The 22,380-nt window shown below is 36.4% G+C and overlaps 1 protein-coding gene across 5 annotated transcripts in view; it reads left to right on the top strand.

The window, feature by feature from the left end:
- GOLGA4 (golgin A4) overlaps positions 1 to 22,380 on the top strand; it is a 67,248-nt gene that overhangs the window by 2,446 nt on the left and 42,422 nt on the right. For all 5 annotated transcript variants that reach the window (XM_026067937.1, XM_026067936.1, XM_026067935.1 and 2 more), the window contains exons 2-7: positions 4,152 to 4,247; positions 13,060 to 13,158; positions 16,566 to 16,631; positions 17,743 to 18,057; positions 19,638 to 19,685; positions 20,137 to 20,193. In XM_026067937.1, coding sequence (XP_025923722.1) covers positions 4,152 to 4,247; positions 13,060 to 13,158; positions 16,566 to 16,631; positions 17,743 to 18,057; positions 19,638 to 19,685; positions 20,137 to 20,193 — 681 coding nt within the window. The remainder of the gene's footprint in view (positions 1 to 4,151; positions 4,248 to 13,059; positions 13,159 to 16,565; positions 16,632 to 17,742; positions 18,058 to 19,637; positions 19,686 to 20,136; positions 20,194 to 22,380) is intronic.

Here is a 22,380-nt window from a genome sequence, read left to right as displayed (position 1 = left end):
CCTTAGGCTACTCCACAAAGGCTGTCTTTTGGGGAATTAAAAAAAAAACCCTCTTGCTTAAACGTCAAACAATAGAACAGAAATTGCTTTCTTTTTTTTAGCAGTTAAAAGGAATAACATTTTAATATGCATTGGATAACTATCCAGCATCGAGATCGCTGGTTATCTTTGATCCACCACCCCATATAGCTTATTCCACTACAAGCTACCTCTAGAGGAACTAAGTTTCATGATGCCAAAAATAACCGAGTAACAGAGTGGGTTACTTCTCTTTGATTTCTTTTTGGTCCCCGATGAAATTTTATAAATGAAGTTGCTGATAGCTCTTTGAAAGTTACATAGACCCTCATGAAGTCAAACTTGCAACTTCAGAGATTTATTTTCCTTGTCATCTTAATGTTTGTTCTTTCAACTCCTGCAAGACCCTCCTGTTACTATAATTTAGAGGACCGTTTTGCTTATTTTGACCTTATGCTTCCTTTATGTGTAGAAAAGCAGAGACCATAGTATAAAACTGAGATCAAGACTTTTTTTAGTGATAATTTAATTGGCCATTTTTCTCCTGTATGTATTTACACAAAATACAATTACTGTTGGCTTCTAGCAAACTGCTGTTCTTCAATGACAGTATTACACATGTAGATATGCTGAGGTTACAGAACACATCTCTGAGAGTGACAGTGGCCAAAAAAAATGTTGTGATTACTTGATTCAGTGTGTTGAAGCAGAATAAACTTGCTGTATCAGTTTAAATTTGGTAGAAGAACTTGACAAGTTAACTTTGTATTGACACACCAGGTGTTGAATCAGATATTGTCTGCCTGCATGTGTCTGGCTTCTTGCTGGGTTAAGCATCTTTTGCCTTTCTGAAACCAGTGTAAAAGCATAAAACTGGCATAAATTCTGTATCCTGTGAATGACAGGCTGTAGGCAGATAATCTGGCTAATTTGACAGGTAGATGATTGGTTGCCTGGGTGTGATCCGGATGTAATATGAACCAGTGGGTGATGTGGCACTGCATGGTCCTAGTATTAGACCGTAGTTTCAAAACTGCTGATATTCAGCTACTTAACTAATAATTTAAAAATTGCTCATCTATCAAACTGGGGCAATATCTTTGGCACAGGAGTGGAACTTTTATAAAGTTTTATGTAGCTTATTGATTTTTTTCTTTAAATCATTTCATAGCTATCAAATCTGAGTCTTTTCTAGTGTGTATATAGTTAAGAAAGTACATTTTTGTCAGTGGCAGCTTAGAGCAACAAATTGAATGGGTGAGCTTTGTATATGGTGAGCTTTTAGTGCAGTGTAAAGAGATGTATCTGCAAAGTATAATATTATTGATACACTGCAGCTAAATCATGGTATCTTGCACATAGTATTGTAACTCAGTCCAGGACATTCAGTGCATTTGTCAAAGGATCAACACTTACTAAAAATCAGCCTTGTGGATAAACTTAGGCCTTAGTAAGTGTTATTGCCACACATACCCAACACCAAATATACTACAGACTTCATTTGGCTGTTAAAAACATCATTTGCTGATCTTAAGAAACCTAATGCAAGAGCTTATGATAAATGATATTTTCATCCATTCCACTATACTGTTGACAGAGTAGATCAGATCAACTCAACATTTGTCATGAGTTGAAAGGTAGAAACAGAAAATGATAACATTTTTATTTTATTTAAAATAGTTATCTTGCAGTGTTGCTTATTCTTAAATTGATCTCAAATATCAGTACTTGAAAAATAGAGTTAAGCTTGATCTTAAAAGTAAGAGCTTGATCTGCTCATTCTTCATATGTCACATAAAAACAGATAGTGTAAATAAGGAAGGACAGAGAAGGTATTGAGGCCTGTAAAATGCACTGGATTCTTGCAGGGAGTATGGAATATACTTTTGACCCTTGCATTTTAGTAATTTAAATGCTTACATAAGCTGCATTCAGTTTACTGGGTACTCTGTGTTCATTATATAGACTATCAGTCACTTTTTATCAAGACATTTTCAAACAAAAATGAAAATATACAACGCTGCTTATAATTTTATGATACTTTTGTTTATATTCACTTTTGCTCTTTTCGTTCTTATACCCTGTTGTAGAGAGTCTTTCCCTGAACTATCTGTGCTGTTTATTCTTTCTTGTATAGTTTTTTTAATCTATCCTGATTTTTTTTCCCCACTGCTTCACTTACCGTACCCTCTCTGCTTTATTCATGTCCTCTCCCCTGGGGCATAGAACTTGTTATTAGTACTCTGGCTTAGGGTTGTCTGAGACTAAATCTACCAACCTGCAACTGATTAAATCCAGAAGTAATATTTCTCCAAGTGTAATACTGAGGTGAACACTTCTGCTGAGTCCCTTTGCAGGCCTCCCTTTTCACAGCTAGAATTGTTGGCTAATTAATGCCAGCTCTCTGATTCTGAACACATGCTTTCTTCTCCATGTGCTGAAGAACATGTCTGTCTTGAACTGCTGACAGGGAGAAGAAACTCCTTTGGCTGCTCCAGGAGTCTGTTTCCTCTCGTCAGTTCTACCCATCCTCAATTTCAGAATCTTCTTGTTCATTGCCTAGGGCCAGCGACTACCTCTGCAGAGAGTAGCATCTCTGAAACGACTGTAAATTGGCAAGAAGTCCAAATGCAGCAGTGAAAACTGTGTAGAACCATTGGGGCAAAATCAAGAGATGCCTAGATACCCCGTCTAAAGAGTAGGAAACTGATGATAAATGTTTGAAAAGCTTTTCCTTTCTGGATGGTGGGGTCTAGAAGCTATTTTCTTTAAATGACTGGAATTAGCTTAGGGAGTGGGAAGAGAACTAAGAGCAGGATATTGGCATGAACAGATCTTACAAATACCTTTGGAGCAAAATTTTTTCAGCAGTGTATACAGCTGCCATAGTGAGTGGTCATTTGGTACCAAATAAGGTGTTTGACTTTCTAGGAGTTTTTTTTCTGAGATGAGAAAACTCTGGCCATTAGGTTGGGCCTGTAGATGTGACTGATTTTGGAATAATCTATTGTATTTTATATGATATTGGACTTTAATTTCTAGCCAAATGCTGAGAAATGTACCCATAGGTTTAGGATATATAACAAAGTGTAATTCTCCAAACTCCTGATTTGGGGGGGTTGGGTGGTGTGGGTGTGTTTAGTGGGTATTTTTGTTTGTTTTTTAACTTTTTTTTTTTTTAAAGAAGAGCATCTAACTCTGTGTTTTGGGCTTGTGAGAAATGGATTTTGTGATGCAGAATGCAAATGCAGGATTTATATATGGCAATATAAATGATGTCACTACACTGAAATGCCAAAGGGCTTGCAGTAGGGGGTTTTTTGGCAACAGGATTTGGTCATTCTGACTGTATTGTAGAATATACCTAATGAGAGGTCTTGCTAACTAGTTTCTCTATATGTGAAACTAGCTGGTATTTTAATGTTCATTAAATTTATACTGACACATCATGTTTGAATATGAAGTATGAGACTGGTAAACCAAACTTAGGTTGGGTTGGCTTGTTGCGACCTCACTCAGCCTAAAGTTGTGAAATAGCTTTGAAGAGATGTTCAGTGCTAACAGGACCAACAAGTTCATATTGACTTCATAAAATGTGTCACTTTCTTCTACTGTCCTTCTTTGTTTAGATTCTCTGATTCAGATTTTCTTTGTTTAGATTATTTTTAATAAATAAGTTTTAAAAGTTTTGCAAACTGACAGGTGTGAATCTACTTTCATTCAATCATTTTGATAAGGAGTAGCATCTGATCCATTTAAGAAATTAACATAAGAAATAGTCAAAAGGAAAAAAGCTTGTAAAGGACAATTTATTAAAAATAAATAACTACTATGATGCTAAAATAGTAGGAAGCTTGAGTTTCAAATGTGTTCTAAGAGGACCATGATCATAAATTATTAAAATAACTTAATTTTGTTGCATGCAGTCATGGCTGATTCATGACTTTTTCTGCTGGAGATTTTGTGTTGAGGTAAAACTTGTCACGGACACCTAGAGGGACCTGAAGTGTTTTCTTTAAAACGAAAATCTACACAGCACTTTATTTTAACAATAACTATAATATTTCATTAAATTATGATATGGAAGAATTAGTTCTGGACTTAACTTGCTGATATATGTGATCTCTGTGTAGACCCCTTCCAAAACCTCTCCACCAACTGGCAACAGAAGCAGAACATCTTCATTTACAGATCAGAGTGATGAAGGCACTTTAACACCAGACAAAGAGGTCAGTTGAGAACTGTTTCTCCTATATTTTTTAACTTTAACTTTCACAAATCTAACTATGTGTACTTGATTAGCCTTTTTTAATCTTCAATCTCACTATTTCCTGTCCATTTATACTTTTGAATAGTCTAATTTTTAGGTTAAATCACAGCATATTTAATATTACCAAAACAGGCCTTTAAGCTGTAGTGACCAACTACTAGATTAGGAAGTTCTTTTATGTCCTTCTCCAGGGTTTAAAAATCATACCCCCTCAACTAAATGCAGTAAGGTAGAGAGAGAGAAGTTACTTTCAGAGGGTATTATTTGTTCTTCTTGCCTTTTGTCGTTGAAAAGTTGGAGATCCTACTAATGCTAGAGGTAGCTTGGTGGAGACTGGCCTAATGGCCTAAGCCCTTGTGAATGTTTCTAACTATACCGGTAGTAATTATCAAATTAAAAAAACAAAACAACAACAACAAAAAAACACAAACAAACGGAGCCTAAAGTATCAAGTATACAATGTTATTAAGGTCACTTTCTATCAGGACGATGGATGACCATGACTTGCATGTTACAGCAAACAGGGTCAATATTCCACAGTCATCTTTAGTCAGCTTGAGTACTAAGGCTTTGCTGAAATGATTTTTTTGTTTTTAATCAAAATGGACTTAGTGCAATGTATGAAAATGGCAGATGGAGTGAAGCAGGGAGCTGTGTCAGAGGAAGTCTTGTTCCTAGCTATAAAAAAAATGTATTCTCTGGGTTTTGTTGAGTAAAAGGTCCTTCTTGCAGCGGGCTGATCTACTTACATTTTTAACATCTCATTTTCTTCAGGAGATGATCAGTTATATCTGAAATTTCTCTTACGCTGTAATGGACACTACTAGTGATTACAGTGTGGCTGTTTGTTCCTGCACTGATTTTACAAACAAAAGGAAGACTATCTCATGGTTTGGTTTTATGCTTTGGAAATATGCTTTGCAGTGTTGAGTCTTCTAATAAATGCTTTTTTCCTTACTGTTGTGTTTACAGAATGACTTCCCTCAGTCCCTGGGGGGAGGTTTTCTGTTAACTGATGCTCATAATGTTAGCAAGCAGTGTCACCCTTAATAAATTATTAAGTATATCAGCAAGGAGAGTTTGCTGTGTTTTCAGGAAAAACAGCCTGCGTTTCTACTCTTAATGCAGAGCATAGAAGTGACATATTGCCTCGTGAGAACTGCCTCACAATGCAGTCTAGAAGGAAGGAGTTGGTGATGAGAACCCATGGCACCAGTGACCAGTGCAAAAATAGAGATTCCTCTTTAATATACGTCAGTAGTAGAATGTGGCAAAGGTTAGAGGAATGATTTGGCCAAGGTTTTCAGGCTCTTGAAGCAACATGAGCTTAGTACATGAAACAGTGGAGCTGTGAGACACTGAATGATGTTTCTGTGTGACTGATTCACTGTTTTATTTGTTGTTGACTTGACACTACCTACACAGAAGAAAGAAATCTTCCCCTCTTTGCAATGAGAAATAGTAAGAGGAAAGATTAAGTGATGACACTTGTCATCCCTGTTACTCCACAAATAGCAATTACTTTTCTGCTCAGATGGTGCAACTCACACGTTGAGTCAAACTCGGAAGGCTTTTTCTTAACTGACATTTAGTTTTGAGGGTGGCTGCTTTTATTTCAGATCTGAAGAGGGCTTGTGTATCTGAAAGCTTATTGTCTTTTCCAGTTACATCATTTGGTTTAATAAAAGATAGTATGTCTCTTCACAATCCTTTCCTCAGTTTTGTCACTGGACCATCACGGGTGCAGGAGGACTATTCTGATAATGTATTATTTAAAAAATAAATATGTTTGCAAATCCTGTTGAACTCTACTGATACGTTACCTGTATGTTTAAATGCTACTTACATTCTTCTTCATTTCTGTGGATTTTGTCTTTCAGTGCTTCACTTGACTTACATTGCCCCAATCTGTTTTTTCTAGTATATTTTTCCAGACAAACAGGAGAAGCAAAGGATTCCCCACAGGACGTGCCAAGTTATGTTGGAAGAATGTTATCATGCTCTTAAATACAGTGGCCACACTTGAAACGATCAGAGGGGGAGAGAAGGAGAAATAAGATTAAGAATGGAAATAGTACTAAAGTAATCTCAGATTTACAGCTATTCCTGGGCTTAGGGAGCTGCTAGAAGAATTTTACTTGTGAAATACATTCTGTAATTAAAAACTGAGAAAGCAGTTTGCTAAGGAATGAAAACCTCCACTTTTTAGTAAAGGCTATTGTTATATCAAATGGAAAGTTTTACTAAAATAAAGATAAATTAAAATGATCAAGACATGAAAGCTTCTCCAAATATTCTTTGTAAATTTTAACAGAATGGTTAAAAGCAAATCATCCTTGAAATTTACTTGTTTGGATTGGATTTTTCATAAAATTCAGTTCAGTGACAGTAATTACTATGCTTAAAAACCAGTCATATATACATATATATTTTTTTCTTTTTCCAGAGACACTATCTCTGAAAATGTATACTCTGCTTGTATGGAAGGGTTATGTCTTTTTTGGGGCATTTCTTTCAAGTGGCGTTCTTGTCTGTTCAGACAAATATTTTAATGTACAGTTTTCAGTGGAAATGGCATTATAGCAAACTAAATTTGGACAACATTTAATACACTTAAAAATTTTGTTTTTAAAGAGCATCATATCCAGAACATTTTCTCAGTACATGAATTGTTGCTAACCTTTTGGTACTGAAAGCTAAACAAAATAGTGACAACTATGTGGTGCTTCATAGTTCTTGTGTATGTTCTCTCTCTTCCCTCTGTCCTCCTTCTGTTACATTTTATTATGTCTCTAATAGATTGTTTTCAGATTCCCAGTGCTGTAAGATCTAAGTTGCAAGCTCTGCATGAGAACGCTTTGTTTTAAACTGAATATTTTTAGAATAAAAAAGTTTCAGTGAAGGAAAATCTTAATTTTTTTTAATCAGACTAATGTCGTAATCTTATATTAAACAATATGCAGGCCGACTTCTTATGTGTTCCGTAATGATAAGATTTCTTTTTTAAAAACTGAGAAAGTTTTGAAATTTTGAAAAACTTGTAGCTTCATTCATGAAACACTTGCATAAGCTTGTCTTTTCTCTGCCCGCTCTCTTCTTCAGCTTCTATTTTGGTGGAGCTGTGGGCCTCCAAAGAGGCAATGTTATAGAGAAGCTCATAATTTCTTCTTGGGGAAAGCAGAGGGTCTGTCTAGTTGTATATTCTGTTTTTGACAGTCAATAACATGTGACTGGAGTGGGAGGTAAAAGTATATACTGAAACTTCCCCAAACCTTCCAGGAGTTTGCAGTTCAGATGCTTCCTGAGTCAGTCTTGGTGTCATTGTTTGAAACAGCCCCCGATGATTAAAACTTGCTTGCTTCCTACTACTTCCGGTCCTTTCAAGGAAAGGACAGTGTTTGGATTTCAGATTTTTAATCTGTTACTGCATTGACTCCTGAATACAGTTCTAAATAAAATAAATCAGTCATATTCAACAAAGTTTCTAGAAATTCAAGATTTTCTTTCTGTTCTATATTATATTTACAAGACTTGCTTGTCTGTAGAAGATGACAAACCTAGTTCTGAGCCACTGACTGAAAGTAAGGAGCTGATGGCTTGCTATAGATGACCTGTCAGTCATGCAAGTACAAATGTCACTCATCCTCGCAAACGTTACAGAAGTGACAGCAGAGCACAATATATATATAGCTGTTCTTAGAGCTAAAGATAAGCTAGCGATGTACTCTTCAGTCTTACTTTAGTGCTACATAATTCCTGTGTTTTTTTTTAAATGAAACATTTTTCTGGGGTGGGCTAATTAAGCAGGACAAATAAAATGGGAAATAGAAATAAGCTGAGAGATTCTTCTTTCAGTACCTTTGCTAATGCTGCATCTTTCATTTATTCATGCACTTTGAAGTACTTCTAAATAGATAAGGGTATGCAAGGGTGGTTGTGTTTCAAATATGTTAGTATTTTTTTTTCCTTTTTAACATGCCAATTTAAAACTAAGTTTGGGAGGCTGTATATCCTAGCTTTTATCTAAAACCTGGATTTCATAAATCTTGATAATATACAGGCATGTTTTAGATTGCTCATCAGAATGAAAAGCAAATCAGAAAAGCCTTATGTTTCATCTAGGTATTTCCTTTTTCTGAAAATTATAATGCAGCACTCACAGATTCTGTGTTATTTTTTAATTGCAGAGAGAAATCTTGAATCTTTAGTTCTTCCTTCATTTTTTCTTATTCCCTGAGCATAGCAGGGATATGTACTTAAAAAAAAAATTATGCTGCATATTGCACAAACCTTACATACCTACATAAGGTCAGCGAATTACTGAATTAAATGCAACTTTTTTTTTCTGTCATTTCCTAATTTTGACAAACACACCACGTTTTTTACTGTGTGGAATGAATTTCTTGTCAATAAGAGTTGAAGCTCTAAACCTTTGACCTGGTAGCTGACATCCCCAGGTCCTTGAACTGTGAGCAACTGATGAGGGAATACTGGCTTTTCTCTTAGACAAGCTTACAGTCTAATACCTTTCCCTCTGTCTTACTGTGTACACAGCATAGCAAAGCTGTCCATGTCAATTATAGAAGCTTTTAGGTGTTAAAATACTACAAACGCACGAGGACCATGATACACTCAGCTAACAACATGGGTTTAGTTAAATGTTTGCACATTCTGTATGTTTCAAGCATGCTTCAGCCTAGTTGGATTCCCAGCTTTTCTAGCTGTGTTGATCCCACTATCAGGTATAGCACTAATGTGATTTTAGTGATATGTGAGACAGTATAGCACCAGATATGTTTAGTTTATCTGAAGTTACTAAGGTAATTCAGAGTAATCTTAAGGCCAAATCCTGAAGCGTTAGAATCCTTTGGGGAAATACTCGTATCTGTTTGATTTTGGCAAACTAGCTATTTTTTTTCCTTGCCTATTTTCCAGTCATAGGTGAATCATTTTTATTTTGGAGACTTCTACCAAAGAAAGAAAAAAAAAGTTAATTTGCAAGCTAGTATCAAAGCCATACTGAAGAGTTAATTTAAAAAATGCAGCTAAAAACAGGTATTTATATTGGAAAGTGTTAGGTAGTGTAATTATAGTCTCATTAGAAGCTAATATAGCTGTTAAAATGTAGCAGGTAATGAGCTGCTGAAGAACCAAAATGCTGTGAGCAAGTATTTAAATATTTTTGTTTGTGGGCACCCAGCAGCTGAGAATGGAGGATGAGCTTACTAATAAGATGCAACCAGTTCCAATTGTGCTAAGAAAATACCATTCCTGGACCATGACTGAGCATGTTCTGCCTTTGATAGCTGTATGATGCATGAAGCTCTTCTCATGGCTACTGGGGAGGAAATATCTTGCAATTTCATATCGATTACCACTTTGCATCAAACAGTACTGTTGTCTTCTGCCCTCCTTTATTCATGCGTTTGGCTCCTTCCCTTTTGTGCTTGCCTTGTCTTTTTTTGCTGTAGACTCAAGCAACTGCAGAACGAAGCTGAGATGATTTAGTGACATTCTTGCCTCAGGGTTTTGAATAGCATCTGTGAAACTCAACAGTATTGTTAATTGTATTCTACTGTTTGTGTAACTATTAGTTGTGATACAGACCCTGGAGTTATATGTCTGCGAACTTGGGCAGTACTGCATCGATTTATATTCATAAGCTTTTTTCTTTATTTTTCTTAAAACTATAACAACTAGTAATGTGGACTAGAATATTTTAAGCTGTGCAGAAGCTGGTGCCTTGGATCTCCTGATCTTGCTAAAGAAGATTTATATATACTCCCTTACAAACTGCTTACCAAGTAGTATGAGTAGATCTTAAAAATTAGCTCCTTCCTTTGTTTAAACCTCTTTGTCTTCTTACCCATAAGGTGTTTTTCAATTAACCATTTAAGACTTTTACTGTGTAACCCTCCTGTTAGATCTCGGTTGCACTGACACAGTCATGAACTGGAGAGGATGATTGAAAACGTAACACTTCACAGATGCTGAACATCCTGACAGTCTAAAGTTTTTATTTTAGATGAAGAATAACTTACTAGAGATGAAATAGGAATTCTTTTTAATACAAGTTGCTTGATGTACTATTTAATGGAATTTGGATGAAGTGAAATAATGCTGTGGTGAAATTTCACTACTTAATATTTTGAGAAGCAAACATGAGCATACTGTTACTATGAAGTGATAATTTGAACCATCTGTGATTCCTGAAATTCTTGACAGTCACATCTTTAAAATAAACTGACTCAACCAAGCTGAAGATAATATATGTTACATCTTGAAAAGCCTCATAACCCTTTGGTTAATAGTATTTGCTGTAATCCATTCACAAGTTGTTTCATCATCTTAACTGATCTTGTCTAAACATACAGACTAATTTTTGTCTTAAAGATTTCATCAACATTTTACTTGTGGTTGAGAATTTACTTACTTCTAATTCATGAGGCCATCAGGCTTGATTGCAATACTGCTGTTGTATGTTTGTATGCTTGTATACATATAGTGTTTGCTGCTTCTCTTTCTAGCACATTTTAGAAGTATATATGCAAGATGCAAAGCATGGCCAGGTTATAAGCTTCTACAGCCACCATCACTTACAAAGACTTCCTGGAGGAAAAGTTTCATTAACACTTTTCTTGTCAGCTTCTTTATTTTTTTTTCTTGTCTAAAAGCTCAGATGAGGAAAGAAATTACTTGGGATTTTGTATAGCTGAATAAATCTGCAGAGGGAGCTTTAACACAACTTTTGTGAAAAGTTTAGGTGTAATTCCTACCCACTTCAGAGTGGGGGTTGAGTTTCATGTTACTCTTCCTTGGTCTGATTGTGGGTTAACGCTGGAAGGGGCAGCCCTACTTTCAGCCAGCAGGAGCTCTGCCTCTCTAATATCTGACCACATGATTGTGTCAGTTTATTGATCTGATAGAGGAGCTGATGATGTGATGGGTTGGGAAAGGGGGCTGGTGAACAATCTGACCAAACTCAGCATGTGGTTGTAATCACAGTGGAGGCAATGGGCAAGTGAGGCCAGGCCTATGGGATGGATACTGGGAGCAGGAGGAATGGGACCATCCCTTTCAGTAGCAGCTTGTGTTTGTAGGAGGTTAAATGTGAGAGGAAGTTTCACTAGAGCTTCTTGGACCTAGCTAGTTCTTGACAAATCATCAAGTAAGCTGTTGGAGCGTTTGTTCTGCCAGCGCTGGGAATGCCAAGGGCAGGACAGCAGAAATTCATAATGGAAGTCATCATTAGTCACCAGTGGTTTGAGAAGTAAAACTTCAGCATAAATTTTAGAATTAATACTGTGCAGATGCCTTGTCCATGAAAACAGTTCACAGTTTGGGGGGGTGGGGGTGGGGCTGGCAGTGAACCAAAACTTCTTTCTCTTTGTAGCTTTAGACGATCTTCTGATAAAACTAGCAAGATTCTCCTGCAATGGACTTGTGTGTTAGGAGTACGTACATGGTATAGTGAATCAAATAGGAGACAATAAAAGCACAATGTTTAGGTTTGTATTTTCCTTTGTTTTCTGCAGGATCAGTAATTTAGGTTTTAGCTGCCCAGGTTTTTAGGTAGTTCTTTTTCTCCTTCAGTGTATAATTACATTAAAGTCTTTTCCATATCTGAAAGGGAGGCAGTGTGATGTTCGGAGATGGTGTATAGCTGTCACTGAATGTTATGCACTTAATGTATTTTCTGAAAGTGCTTAGTAGACACAAATTATAAATCATGTAGCATTTCAGATCTTTTTATACATCAAAATACTTTTCTTCTTTCAACTGTATAGTTCAGCTACTGGAGCACTGGAGTGAATGTAACACTTAGGAAAACTCAAACCTTAATTTGTTTTGCATTAGAATTGATTCCTTAAAAAAAAATGTAGTAACTTGGAAAAAAAAAATTGTTCTGAAGTAATGGGAAAGAAAAGCCATATCATGTTTTGGTTCATTCAGCAAAGAGCACAATTCTGAAATCTCAGTCTTTAAGAAAGTTGAATGTGGGACTTTTGTGTATAAGTAAAATTATGAAAGAGTACTATTTTGAAACCTGTTACAGCATCCTAACAACATTAAATTACATTACCTTGCATATATATATCCCATTTGAATTCTGATTCAAATTTGTTTTTCTTTTCATGTTTTTAATTTCTAGGAATTAAAGTCTCTTTTCCTAAAGTGATTTGATAAAATGATTAGTTCAACTTGGGGTGGTGTTATAAAATAATAATCTGTTAGTAATTGAAAAATTTTGTAAGGAATAAATTTCTTATTTTGTATGAAGTTAGAATTCTAGTGTTTAAGAACATCAGAAGAGGAAGATAAATATCCCAAAGCATACACTTTATATTGCTTATTGTGTAATTGAAATACTGATAGAATTTTTAGAATAACAAGTTTTTCCATGCATAACTTTTGGGAGCTATGAAGGCTCTCTGGTATGTGAAAATAAGTCATCTACAGATGTTCAAAAAAAATCAGTGTCAGTGCCTGAAACACTTGCTTATCCTGGACTAATCTAGGATACATATTTTTTAAATTACATGTTTTGTTTCCTCCAAATGATCAAAAACTACATTTTAGCTGTTCAGAAATGAATGATCTAATGCATATTTTCTGGTTATGTCTTGGCTTTATCAGTGTTTGTGGTTTCATAAACTGCTGTATCTTTTTACAGGCTTTTTAATTGTGTGGAGAAATTGAGTAAAGCTGTGGTTTCTTTACCTTACTACTTGTTTGATTTTCGTTTTCCTACTTTTTGCATTGAATGACAGCTGTTAGCCGGGATGATAGCAGAACCCGCTTTTCTCTCTGAGTATACTATCTTTGCTTTGGATCCCACCAAACAACCCAAGCCACAGAGTGACAGTGTGGTGAGTCCTCCAACCCCTCTTAGCGATGCTTTTAGCAGGGGGAGGAGAGTACTGTACTAGAAGGCAAATCTAGTGTTGCTTGTGGCTTATTCTCACAGAGGCATCTTAACTACCCTGTTGCTAACCCTGCACTAAATCTCGTGGAGGTAGTACCTGATAGCTCCTGGCTGGTGTGCTGTATGATGTGAATTTATCGTAACATTAAAAAAAAATTAACACACTTTCTGTTATACAGGAAACCGTACTCTGCCCAACTTGCAAATAGATGTTGCACGAGTTTGTAAGTTTGTTGCTTAGAATTTATTAATACTGTTGAAAGTCTTCATTTTTATGTATGTCTGTATGTATTTCAAGATAAATGAATATGATAAACACTGAGACTGTTTCTTTATCTAAAAATTACGTGCTTTTTGCTGCGTACAGTGAAAGCCTCACAATGGTGTTTACCAGTAATGGTAGCAGGAAATTTTTCTTATGTAGACACTGAAATTTGCCTACTTCTAGGCGGCTGTTATCATGAGGGTAAATATTCCTTGTTCAAAATTATTTGATTTTGTATTAAATATATATTTCTTTGCCTGGGAATGTTGTTTGCACAAAATACAACTGGAGAAGAGCCCAAGGGGAAAGGAGAAGGAGCAGGCACAACAAGGAGGGCTGGCTGCCGATTCGAGTCAGCTCCGCACCGTGCGTGCAAAGCCGTATGCTTTCAGCGGTTCCCGCAGAACTGGGATGGATCCTTCACGTGCCTCGAAGGTGTAGCATTCCTGAGCGCATTGTGATTGGAAACACAGTGGTTTATTTAGAGTCTCAGGTCATCCTCGTACTTCATTATTGCTTTGCTTTTCCAAGTTGGCGCATGCTTTCTTGCTATCCCACAGAGGCTGAAAATGACAGGTCACTGAAAGCTGTTAAGAGGATGAAAGAGAGATAAGGAAGCGGACATAGCACAACACACCACGGTGTACTGGGCTTGTCTCTGTCAAGCTAAGCAAGACTGGACTGGAACAGTGCTTAAAAAAGTGGTCTGAGGAAATCTTCAAATGTGCCAAAGAATGAAGTGTATCTAGTATGCATTTACCTTTGAGCACAGATTCAGTTCTAGCTCAGTCACGATGCTCTCAAGATTGGTCGTTCTGATGAGGAGGAAAGCGGACCTTCAGATTGCGTTGAAAGGGGTAGTTGTGAAACACAGGCTTTTATCGCTTTCTCAGTAGTTAAATGGTGTTCCAGGTCCAGTGATTACTACTTAGTTTCACTTCAGATGTAATTAAGTTTTTCCTGCACTTACAGCTGTGAACAATTGCATGCTGTTTTTCACTATACTGCAGAATATCTCTTATACAGTTGAATTTTGAAAAGTCTATTTCTGTGAATGTTCAAATCTTGCCTTTACATTCTCTTAGTTCACACTTTAGTGACTGGAAACACTGACTTGCATATTTATATATAGGATTGCATACACAGCAAATGATTATAATGTCATAGAATTATATAGGAGTTATAAGAGTTATAGTTAATTTGTTACTGATGTGTATTAATAAGATGGAACCTGTGAAACTTTTTTTCCTCTGAACTGCGCTCTTGTGCTAAGAATGGGAGGGGAGAGGGGAGGGAGAAAACAGTGATCATAAAAGTTTAGGAGGAGGGATGATTATGTTACTTAGGAAACGTAGCTAAACTAAAGATGAAGGAGGCTGAATGTTTAATCAACACATAAACACATATGAATAAATTTACTTAGTATTTTAGCTGTGTGTGTGCAAGGGATGTATAATCCAAGGGAGTAGGTACCATAGAGAACTGGCTGGAATTGTGGGGTTTTTTGGTATAGATGAAGTTAGTAAAAACTCTTCACTAACTAAGCTGTTTGGGTTTTGTTACATGAAGAAACACAGTTCAAATATTCTTAGATGGAGAGTTTTTTTGTAACGAATGTTAAAAGAAAAGGAAGAAAATGCATGCTAAACTGTTCTTCCACAATTTACTCACAGTCTTGAAATACCTGGGAGGGAGGGAGGAAGAAAGAGCAGTAAAATATATTTAAAAGGAGACATTTAAACTTCCACTTTTTAGGCACATGAATGTATTTATACCTTTGAGAAATATGTGATAAGATATATTAGTTCCTATTTCAGGAATAGGGAAGTAAGAAAGCACAAGTGTCACTAAAGTGCCTTAATATATTCCAGGTAAAACTGAGCTCTAGTTTATGCATCTTAATAACAAAAAGCATCCTTTTTTATTAAAGATTGTAGATATAGCTCTGTTCTGATATATTTATCATGTACATTTTATGGATTAGCAGAAGAAAGACTTAGGTTGGTTTCCAGAAAGCATGACATAACTGTACTGATTTTAAAAGTTTCAAAATGCCAGCCAATGCTCTGTGATTCTGGTTTCACTAAAGTCCAACATCTCTTAGGGCTTATGGAAGGCTAGGGCTTTAAAGCTCTTCAAAGCCTTATAAATTCATACTTACACATAGCAACTTCCATTCATGCTCCCCTTTCACTTTATGGACACTAGAATATGACCCTTTGCCCTAGGAACACAGTGAATTAAAGTTACAGGAACTAGATAACATGCGATGATCCAGTTTTCATATAAAAGATTACCAGTTTATTTTTTTTTATGGTTTATGCCAATAGCAAATATAATCCAGTGTATAGGTTCTAGCATGTTTTACTACTTCAGTTTGACCTGGTTTAAACACAAGAAAACTAGCTGGGTTTATACCAATTAGGGAGCATCTGAACACATGACAGGAAAAAGTGGGATAGACAGACTAGGGACAGAAATGTCTGAACTATATAACACTAGTAAAAGTAATACTTCATTGTTTTCTGAGTTTTTTTGTTTGGGAGTGCAGAGGAATGTGTGTGTCAAGTTTTGCACAGCATGTATCTTCCAAAAGTCTAATTTCTTACTGTGCTTGTTTTGAGTTCTAAAGAACCTGTTACTAGTGCTTTTTTCCAGATAGTTTTTTTTTTCCTTCCAAGTGCACTTAAATAAAAGAAGATATTGTGATTTCACTGTTTTTTATGCGGGCTATAAGCAACGCTGGTCCTCAGTTAGACTTTTCCTGCTATCATTTTGTCTTTTTTGGTGGTTCTTTGATTTGTGAATAAATAATCACGACGAATAATCTGACTGAAGGTGTCAGCACTTGCAGATGTCTCATATTGTACTAATCTGTGCACATAGAGCTGCTTTGTAGTTCTGTATATTGCCGTCTGGTTTTGAATTTAACAAACTAGCTTGTTTGCATGAAATAAATCTTAATAAAAAATTAAAAGAAAATACTAAAAGCACAGACAAGCAAAAAAGCACAGATGCTGTTTGTAGAGATCAATGAAGCTGTCCTTACAGTCTCTTCTTGCTAATGTTTGTTTTTCCTCCTGTAGAACTTACCTAAACAGCCAGTTACCCCATCTACAGAAAACAATGGAAGTGAATCAGCCTCCCCGCAGGTACGTGTGTGTGTATCTCACTGCCATGTTGTCTCTGTATTAATTTAGCTTTACGTGTGTGTAATACCGTTAGCTGGTATTAAGTGCTGTTAGTGATATGTGGAGCTTTTTTTGTAGGGGCCGATTAGCAGGATCTGCTGGCATGGTGGAGGTGGCTAGCCCTGTGCTGAAGTGCCACTGATACCTCGTGCTGGCTACGTCCATGAGATAAAGAAGGCTAACCTTGCTTTCACAAAGTAGAGGGCATATTGCATGGCTAGAAAGTTAATTTCCAGCTGAAGGAAAAAAATAGATAGGTTTGAAAGAATTTGTCATCAGTGATAAATAAACGTGGAGGTCATTAATACATGTTTCAGAACTAGTTTAAGTTGCAGGACTGATAATAGCAACTATTCCTGGCATGCGCCTAGTGTTGCAACATTTGATTATATTGGTAATATCATGTAGTAGTGCTTTAAAGTCACTTCTGTGATACCTGTAGTATACAGTACCATAGTAAAGAAACTTCTGTTTTAGAACAAGTACTTTAATTGCATAAGTCAATAACTGCATTTTTTGCGAAAATAGTAAAGCCATTTAAAATACAAAGAGAAAAGGACCATTTGAAATAGGATGCTAGAACTAGGCATTGAACAAGGACTTTTACAATAAATTTGTTCTCACAGTCATAGGAAAATATTTTTGTATCTTTGAGATAAATACAATTTTCTGTTTAATACATCAGGAAGTGAGTCACTTTTTTTTTTTTAATTTGGGTCAACACTACATGCAGCTAGTAGTTTTCTTTTTTAGCTGTGTATTCTTTGCTTTTTAATGGAGCTACATGGAAATATATTATTTAAAAAGTATAAGTCAGAGCTTTAGTTTATTAAATTCAGTTGCTGTCTGAAATTTTCCAACATCTGGTAGTTGCAAGCGTGTTTTTTTTGAACAGAAAGATGATTCATCTAATGGAGTGGTAGCTATGTGGTGTCATGCGTATGCTGCCATGTTATGTGACCGTGGTTCTTTTGCCCAGGTTGGGTCTCTGTTTCCTTGGCTTTAGTTCATCTGTCTGCCTGATTTCTTAAAATACAGTGCAAAAGTAATAAATTCCTTTGTTTTTTTGCAGTCGAGCGACACTCAGTCTTTCGCCCAGAGACTTCAGCTCCGGATTCCTTCAATGGAGTCTTTGTTTCGAAGCCCGGTAAAAGAGTCCCTGTTCCGCTCTTCTTCTAAAGAGTCCCTGGTACGAACTTCTTCAAGGGATTCATTGAATCAGCTGGACTTTGACGCAGTTGGTCCCACCTTTGATCCACTTTCTGACCTTGAAAGCGAAACGGAAGAGTCTCTGGGCAGTATGGACAGCCTCAGCAAAGAGCAGTTGTTGCAGCGGTTGCGCAGGCTGGAACGCAGTTTGGGCAACTACAGAGGAAAATACTCGGAGGTAGGCAATACTGACTTAACTGAATGGAGAAAAGCAATTGAGGCCAACAGATGTTGCGGTAGTGGATAATCTTTTTGTTTTCCTATCTATTAGAACAAATGGATCAACATAGAGCTAACAGGAAAGTTTAATTGTTGTTGTAAGTCTAGGTAATGTTGGCCTAGATTTCTGCTGATAAAGTATAGAAATATTTTTCTTCTCTTTGTAAATAATCCCATGTTGTCAGCAATGTAATTAATTAATTAACAGTTACTTTGTGAGAGCAGTTTCCTCGGCCTGTGAAGCTTACCGCTGAAATCCTGTCCCAAGTGGTAGAGTTCAGTACAGGATTGAGCATGACTTGTAGTCACATGGCAGTAACTTCTACTTCGCTTCTGAAACCTGTTCTTGAAGTCTTCCATTTGTCTTGTCTTGCATTTAATTCGGGAGTGCAGTTGCCCATCTTTCATCATATTGTAGCTAGTGTCATCGTTCGTGTAATAGACTTTTTTAAAAAGTCTGTGTAAACAGTGTTCCTTAAGTGAAGGTTCTTCAATGTTGTATTTTTTTTTTAATACAGTCTGAGAAAGTCTTAATTTTTTCTCACAAAAACTGATTGAGAGTTTCTTTAATTCTTTAGATGTGGTTTGAAAAAACTGGCTTGTTGGAGCTTGGGAGAAAGATACAATAAGAATTTAAGATTGAAAATTTTTTCTCTGAAAGTAGAATACAAAGTTGACAGCTCAATAATACAGTGAGCAAAGGAAAACATTCATAGTTTTTGTTTCCTTTTAAGTGCAAAATAAGTATGACTTTGACATTAGGAGCAGCTTTGAATTCTGAAAAATTTGTTTCTAAATCATGTTTTGAAATATCTTTTGATTTAGAAGTTTTGGAGTTCGGGTTTGTTTTCTTTCAATTTTCCAGCAATTTGAAAAGGGTATATTCTTGTTCCAAGTTGCAATTATGCCAGTTCAGCTTTGGACAGCTTAGGCAATTGTGATCATATTTTTAATTAAACTAAATTGTGCAGTTACTCATGAAGTCCTTTTGTCAGGTTACAATGAGAAATATTGTTCGCTTTCCGTCTGTCTTTGTCTGCTGGGTATATGCAAAGCACATGAAATGAGAACATTCAGTATTATACTAACCCTTTTTGCTAGAGTTGTAAGCGTATTTTTTAATGCATTCTCATTTTAAAATTAACTTTAAGCTCTCTGGGGCATGTACCCTTATGAATCTACACACATTTTGGCTAGCTGTCTGGAATATAACCTTCTGATATAATCATTTTTTGACCTGTATTGAAGCATGGTTGTTCTTAGAGGTGTTTCCAGTAAAGGGAAAACTGTTAGTCTGAATGCTGAGTAACCTAATTGTTTTGGCATGTAGGCTTTAATTATTTTTTCTAACACACTGGAAGTATTTTTATAAATGGAAAAGCAAATATTACACAAGAGAATTGCTTGTGTATGTTTCTATCAGAAGAGCTTGCTCAAGTGAAGAGTTTGAAAATACAGACACCAATATAACTAAACAAATTATTTTGACAGCTATAAGTGGATGCATTATCATCATTATACTTGATTTCTGTATTTTAGCTAGTGTCTGCTTATCAAGTTATCCAGCGAGAGAAAAAAAAGCTACAGGTAAGCATTCATTCATTCTCTGTTATCCAAATGTTTTTCTGAATCCTAAAATGCATGGTGAATATACAGATTTAATTTTCAATATATATTTTGTGTATATATTTATATAATGTGTGTGTATAATATAAATATAGTGTGTGTGTGTGCATGTGTATGTATTTATATGTATAAACAAAACAAACCAAAAAAACAGAAGACTCTTTAGCTGGGTCTAATATTCGTCTGTCCCAATAACTACTGCTTTTGTATTGCATCCACTGAATTCAGGTGATAGTGCAGTGCCACAGTTGGCAATTTGTGATAGCACTTATATATCCAGTTTGACTTGAAAGAGAGATGCAAATCATAAATTCTTGTGCTAAAAAAGTTCTTTGTGAACTTATTTATACTTTATTTTTAAAGTTGTATTTAATACACATATATATAAACATGTTTATTCTTCCTTTTTCAGGGCATTCTGAGTCAAAGCCAGGATAAAGCACTCCGCAGAATTGGAGAATTGAGAGAGGTAACTCCATTTATTTGTTGAATACCTTACACCACACATAGAATGAGGATTTTCTCTGTTTAACTTTTGATTTTTTTTGTTCGCTTTGTAGAATACTTTCCATAGCACAGCAGAGGGTTTTTTTTGCCAATTTTTGTCATTTGTTTATATCAGGTTGTTTCTCTTGCATATTTCTCGTTCAGCAGCTGCTGTCATAATCTAAGACAGAGCAGTTCATAGTATCGACTGAACTGCTTTTTTGTTCATTGTAGTGTAGGTAGAACTATATGTGGTTCTTGCAGGGATGTTGACTCCAGCAGTGGATGTGGATGTGTGATTTGTTTCTCTTTTAGTACTGTGAAATACTAATATTAGGCAAATACAAATAATAAGCACTTTTAGAAAAGATTTTACCATGGCTATCAAGTTCACTTTTTTTTTTAGGGTAAAAGTAATTTTTCAAATAAACATTACAGTTTAGATGAGAATGAGTAAATTGTTTTAATGCATTTGCATAATAGTTTGATTTCAATCATGAAATCAGGTAAGTTGTGTTATGCTTATTCCTCTCCTGCGGTTACAATGAAGTTGAAAGGAGACGCTCTAATATATTTGGCCTGGGGCACCACTGCCGGGGCTCGCTCGCTCACCCACCTGCAGGGCACCGCTGCTCCTGTGCTTCCCCCCAGAGAGCCCGTGGTATACAAAAAGGTTGCCCTCAAATGGCAGAGCGGTGGTCTTCACCCACGTGGGGTTTGATTCAGGTACGCCGGCTCCTAATTTTATGCCACGGGGTGGCGTGTTGGTTCAGATCCCAGCTGTTTCCTTCTCTGCCGGCTGAGAGCAGTTCGGAGCGCTGCTCTGCCCTGGGTGCTTTGCGTGGGCTGTAACTATGTCTTCAGCTAAACTAGCTGCCCACAGCCCCATGGAAGGGGAAAATGCATGGTATTAGTGTCAGAAGCAGCTTGCCCGTATGTTTTTCCAGCTAAGAGAGTCAAATATGAGAAATATGTTCTTTAAGTCTAGAGCTGCATGCTCTAGCAGATGTAGTTTTCCACTCATTGGTATTTGGTAAAATTTGGAAGACGTATATATCCCAGAATTAAAACATTGTGGTAAGAAAAAAGGGTTGCCTTATGTACCCTTCCCCCCCATCCCCTTCTTCTTTAATAGCTTTTTGATATATATAATTACTGCTGTAACTCAAACTCATAACAGCATCTCCTGTTTGAAAATTCCTTTTACCATTAAGTAAAGACAAACATAGGAGATGATCTGAATTTCTGTTACAGTCAGTTTATGTCATAAAGAAAGACAGTTGAATATATTTTAGTATAAAAAATAAAGTTCTTTATAATAAATCCTGTAGATTTATAAGACTCTTATAAATTGAAGACCAAAATTTTTTTCTACTAATTAAAAACCTCAAAAAATAATTCCTTGTTCCTTTCAAAGCCCAAATATTATACTATTAAGTAAAACAGACTTAAAATGAAAAATAATTTACAAATAAAACTGAGAGGTTTTCATTGTGGAAGCTAAGGTGATTGAAAAGTGACCACTCACTGATTATTTCTTATCACAAGTTAATTTAGAAAACCCTTTTATTTGTCATACACTGTTTTTCCTATAAATGTTTTGAGTAAGTCCTCTCTTGTAAGAGAACTGTGTAAGCATGAACAGTTTTCCCTGGGGATCAGTTGACAAAGTGAAGTAGTCCCTAGAAATGACCGTTTCCTTTGCTTCCCTCTGTTTTCTCCCATTAAGAGCAATTCTTGAGCAACAGTCCGTGGTATTCTGCTTCTCAGACAAGGATCAGAACGGACTTTCAGATCCAAAGAGGAATATTTCAGTGTTTGTTTCAGCAAATCTCTTTGGCACTTGTTCTTGCCCTGAGCTTTTCTGCTTTGTCTTGAAGGTGTTGCTTCGAAAGCTCAGAAGCACAAGGAAGAAGCGCGATCAGCAGCTACTGAGAGCTGGGGCAATGCAGGGTTATAAAGCGAGTGTAGTTACTTGGGCCAAGAGAGAAATGGCTTTCTCAGGAGTTGCCTTGCAGTGGCATCTGGTCCCTGCGTGGCTGGGCACAGCAGCTCGCACTGCTGCTGTTCTTTGCAGGCGGCTGCCGTGCTCAGGGCTGATGTCAGGCAGGGCAGGTTCAGGTACAGCAGCTGGCGTTCCTCCATGAAGGTATAAGCAGTAAGACAGCAC

This window comes from Apteryx rowi, unplaced genomic scaffold (genome assembly GCF_003343035.1).
Source record: "Apteryx rowi isolate R43461 unplaced genomic scaffold, aptRow1 scaffold_265, whole genome shotgun sequence".
Classification (NCBI taxonomy): domain Eukaryota; kingdom Metazoa; phylum Chordata; class Aves; order Apterygiformes; family Apterygidae; genus Apteryx; species Apteryx rowi.
This window is presented reverse-complemented; position numbering and strand designations above follow the sequence as displayed.